This window comes from Penaeus chinensis, chromosome 16, assembly GCF_019202785.1.
Source record: "Penaeus chinensis breed Huanghai No. 1 chromosome 16, ASM1920278v2, whole genome shotgun sequence".
Lineage (NCBI taxonomy): Eukaryota > Metazoa > Arthropoda > Malacostraca > Decapoda > Penaeidae > Penaeus > Penaeus chinensis.
Window position 1 is genome coordinate 6,564,612 of NC_061834.1, and position 5,000 is coordinate 6,569,611.

At 39.0% G+C, this 5,000-nt stretch overlaps 1 protein-coding gene across 7 annotated transcripts in view; it reads left to right on the forward strand.

Moving 5' to 3' along the window:
• LOC125033168 (5-phosphohydroxy-L-lysine phospho-lyase-like) overlaps positions 1-5,000 on the forward strand; it is a 39,894-nt gene that overhangs the window by 29,534 nt on the left and 5,360 nt on the right. For all 7 annotated transcript variants that reach the window (XM_047624517.1, XM_047624518.1, XM_047624514.1 and 4 more), the window contains 3 exons: positions 2,006-2,145; positions 2,316-2,398; positions 2,964-3,097. In XM_047624517.1, coding sequence (XP_047480473.1) covers positions 2,006-2,145; positions 2,316-2,398; positions 2,964-3,097 — 357 coding nt within the window. The remainder of the gene's footprint in view (positions 1-2,005; positions 2,146-2,315; positions 2,399-2,963; positions 3,098-5,000) is intronic.

Below are 5,000 nucleotides of genomic sequence, written 5' to 3' on the forward strand. Positions count from 1 at the left end.
TATGATAACCTTATTTTCTGTTATGAATTTGTGTAGTTGTCAGTAATTTTAAAGCATATTGTAGATTATGTAAATTAAGAAATTGTCACTGATTTATCTGCAAAAATGAATAATTTGTTGAACAAGTCATAGACATTTGTCTTTACTCAGAAGATTCAGGTGTACAGTGAATTGAAGATATTTTTTCTTTTAACCTTTTGACCGCAGCCTAGGATTCCATAGCCGTCATCTGAACATTGTTGCTGTTTTTTGTGTTGGGAATGATGATAAAGATTCTATGTTTAACTGTAAAACTACTCAGAAAGGAAATTTCATACCAAAATTGTGTTTGCATTAGCCAAGAATTTGAAAAATAATACATTTTTGTTTATGTCTACCTTTGCAACTATAATTACAGAGCAACCATAATTACTCACTTTAACTAAAGCATTTTTCAGTAGTATAAGGATGCCTGAAAAACTTATCTTTTGCAAGAATTCATTATTGTGTAGGAAGATGCATTATTTTTAATATATCAGTTATAATACTTGTCATAATCTTTGATGAGACAAAAAAAAAAAAAAAAAAAAAAAAAAATATATATATATATATATATATATATATATATATATATATATATATATATATTCTGCTTTATTTTAGTTTATCAAAGCATTATTGGTTCTTTTGATCATCCCATTAAATTTTAAGACCTCTCTCTCCCTCTCTCTCCCTCTCTCTCCCTCTCTCTCCCTCTCTCTCCCTCTCTCTCCCTCTCTCTCCCTCTCTCTCCCTCTCTCTCCCTCTCTCTCCCTCTCTCTCCCTCTCTCTCTCTCTTTCTCTCCCTCTCTCTGCCTGTCTCTCCCTCTCTCTCTCCCTCTCTCTCTCTCCCTCTCCCTCTCCCTCTCCCTCTCCCTCTCCCTCTCCCTCTCCTTCTCCTTCTTTTCCTTCTCCTTCTCCTTCTCCTTCTCCTTCTCCTTCTCCTTCTCCTTCTCCTTCTCCTTCTCCTTCTCCTTCTCCTTCTTCTCCTTCTCCTTCTCCTTCTCCTTCTCCTTCTCCTTCTCCTTCTCCTTCTCCTTCTCCTTCTCCTTCTCCTTCTCCTTCTCCTTCTCCTTCTCCTTCTCCTTCTCCTTCTCCTTCTCCTTCTCCTTCTTCTTCTCCTTCTTCTCCTTCTCCTTCTTCTCCTTCTCCTTCTTCTCCTTCTCCTTCTCCTCCTTCTTCTCCTTCTCCTTCTCCTCCTTCTCCTTCTCCTTCTCCTTCTCCTTCTTCTTCTCCTTCTCCTTCTCCTTCTCCTTCTCCTTCTCCTTCTCCTTCTCCTTCTCCTTCTCCTTCTCCTTCTCCTTCTCCTTCTCCTTCTTCTCCTTCTCCTTCTCCTTCTTCTCCTTCTCCTTCTCCTTCTCCTTCTCCTTCTCCTTCTCCTTCTCCTTCTCCTTCTCCTTCTCCTTCTCCTTCTCCTTCTCCTTCTCCTTCTCCTTCTCCTTCTTCTTCTCCTTCTCCTTCTCCTTCTCCTTCTCCTTCTCCTTCTCCTTCTCCTTCTCCTTCTCCTTCTCCTTCTCCTTCTCCTTCTCCCCCTCCCTCTCCCTCTCCCTCTCCCTCTCCCTCTCCCTCTCCCTCTCCCTCTCCCTCTCCCTCTCCCTCTCCCTCTCCCTCTCCCTCTCCCTCTCCCTCTCCCTCTCCCTCTCCCTCTCTCTCTCTCTCTCTCTCTCTCTCTCTCTCTCTCTCTCTCTCTCTCTCTCTCTCTTTGGGAAGGGGGGTATATTTTATGTGTGGTTCTCCTCAAAACATGACATAACAAAGAGGTTTGGGACTTAGATGGCCACACCTCCAGGGCAGAGCAGACTGGAGAGCAGTTAGACCCATTGCCTGGGAATGCAGAATTAATGTTTTGCAGCCATAGCCTCCTAATGCAGTCAACATATTAAAGAAACTTACAAAAGACTGGATTTACTTTGACATATTAATTATGCTATTTTTTTAAAAGACTAGTTCCAACATACACTTGTAAAATCATTCTTACATTCAACAGCATCAGTGGATTGGGTGCATGTGATTACAATGCCTGACCTGTACCGAGGGCCTTATCAGGGCGATGATCCACTGGCAGTCAAGAAATACATAGCCAATGCGAGAGACATGCTTGATAAAATTCGCCTGAATGGAAGAAAGGTAAGATCTATTTATTCCAACTGTAGGCTCTTCTGAGGACACTTTGGTGTATTAACTTGCTTCAGGCTGATTGCTATTATCACTACAAAGAAAATATGACATACTTAATAAAATAATCATCATGCCTATAGTGTCTGGAAACTACAAAACCAACTCTCTTCTCTCCACAGATTTCTTGCTTCATTGCAGAGCCCATGTTGACTATCCCTGGTTGCATCATTCCACCAGATGTTTGGCTCCAAGATATGTACAAGTATGTTGCTTAATAAAAATGAAGTACCATATTCCATATTTTGGTCTCTCTCTCTCTCTCTCTCTCTCTCTCTCTCTCTCTCTCTCTCTCTCTCTCTCTCTCTCTCTCTCTCTCTCTCTCTCTCTCTCTCTCTCTCTCTCTCTCTCTCTCTCTTTCTCTCTCTGCCCCTCTTTCTCTCTCTGCCCCTCTTCCTCCTTCCCTCCCTCTCCTTCCCTCCCTCCCTCTCCCTCCCTCCCTCTCCCTCCCTCCCTCTCCCTCCCTCCCTCCCTCCCTCCCTCCCTCCCTCCCTCCCATCTCCCTCCCCTCTCCCTCCCCTCTCCCTCCCCTCTCCCTCCCCTCTCCCCCTCCCCTTTCTCTTTCCTTCCCTCCCTCTTGCTCTTTCTCTTCCTCTCTCATCATTATCTTCATCTTCACCATTATTGTCGTCATTATTGTTGTTACAATTATTATATAGTGTTATTGTTATTGTTACTACTGGTACTGGAACTACTACTCTACTACTAATACTATTGTCATCATTCTTCTTGTTATTATTACTGATCTCCCAACTTCTCTTTGTAACTAGAATGGTTCGAAATGCAGGAGGTCTGTGCATAGCTGATGAAGTTCAGACAGGCCTGGGTCGCTTAGGTTCACATCTGTGGTCATTTGAAGCTCAAGGTGTCACCCCTGATATTCTCATCATTGGTAAAGCTATTGGTAAGTGAGCCATCTTCCCTAGTAAACGTTAAAGACCCTCAAATCACATCACAGATAGCATTACTATCAACATTTGAATTTGTTTTGTGATAGCATTAAAACCTAAATGTTGATTTAAAGAATACATTAGTGCTGGTCCCTGTAATTTCCCTTTAGAAAACAAATAAAATTGTAGCAGATCTAATGTAGGATTTTTACTTTGTATGTAGACAAACTAAAGCATATCTTAAAGAAAAGAACAGACATGTTATATTCTTGCTTCATGACAGAGCCCATGTAAACTATTCAGAGACACATCTCTTAGACACTGTATATTCCTTATGTAGATGTCTTCTCTCAATGCTTGATTTCTTTGTACATATTTTCTGTTCTTAGTTTAGCTTTTTTGTAGAGGTTGCATAATTATTGCACTTTTATGCTGGCTCAGATGATATGTGGAAAGAACATCCATGATATATTTCACATACTGATATCAAAAACCACTGTGCTAGTCTAGAACAGCAGTGTTTTCAAGAAGGAATATATCAATTTTCTTTAGATAGTCATAGTTGAAAAAAAAAAAAGATCCTTTCAAAGATATCCAACCAAAATATTGGCTTAAATATCAGACAAAATATTTTTAACAATTTCAGACTGTCAGAACAAGATTCCTCCCATCAGGTTCTGTGACAGAGATGTGGGATAAGAAAAGCTTCTAGAGAGCAAAAAACACACTGTGTTAAGCTGTTCTATTCTCTATTCTCAGTGTTCAAACAGATCGAGTTTAATGACAAAGCTAAGCGAAACTTTAATTTGTCTCTGTGCACAGTAGCAAAGCATCAAATACACTCTGTTAGAAGTATTGAATTTCTTACAAATTCCAGACCACAACCAATGTACAAAACCAGCATGTCTTGACAGAGCATTTGATATGAGTTTGTAATTAAGTCCATTGCATTCAGCAAGTTTTGTATTTTGACATTTTTAAGTGTCCATGGATGAACATGAAATATCATAGATAAAGCCAATGGTTTACTGCATACAGTTGACCCTCAATATCATCACTACAAATGCCAAAAATTGATGGTTGATCAAATCTTTTATATGAAATAGTATACTATTAACATATAGCATACATATCTTCCACATACTTTAAATCCTCCTGTTGTTACATTTAATATACTAAAGAATAGTTTTTGATATTATAATGTTACAGAAGTTATATATAAAGGCATGTTATTCAGTAGAGACAAAACTGTTGTCAATTAAACTATATAGTACAAGCCAGCAGCAATGTTGTTTAGTGATCTATGAGAGGAATACCTCTTGCACACAAGAAAACATAGTTGAGATAAAAGTATATATTGAAAATATAAATCTAAACACTTCCATGAATTTTACTATTTTGCTGGTTCTTTGTGCAAATGCTCAGTTCATTCTTACATACCTTATATCCACATAGGGAAGTAACATGCCACTGTTCAAAAGATAGTCTGTATGATAGTATTTACTCATCAAGCAATAGTACTTTTCATCGCTCTTAGTCTGTGAGAAGTAGTTTTGACCAGCTCAGTGTTTTTAGGAGCTATTTTTCACAGAAACAAAGGCAAGTAGCAAACAGGTGAGACACAGTGTGAACAATGTTTCACCGAGTGCTGAAGGGAGATTGAGGATCTGTGAAATATAAAAGAAGCTAAATCAGGGGATGCCTACACATAATTTAAATTACTTGCATTTGGTATAATGCTTAGCACATAGCAAATTGAGGCTTTATTCTGATGCTGGTCAAGTCTGAAAATATGGAATTTAGGGGTATGGAAAGCCACATTGAAGAAAAACATTCAAATCCTTTGTAAGAAAAAATAATGGCAATAGAAAGATGAAGTAAAAGGGAAATGTCAAACTTTCTTCCCTGCAGTAAATA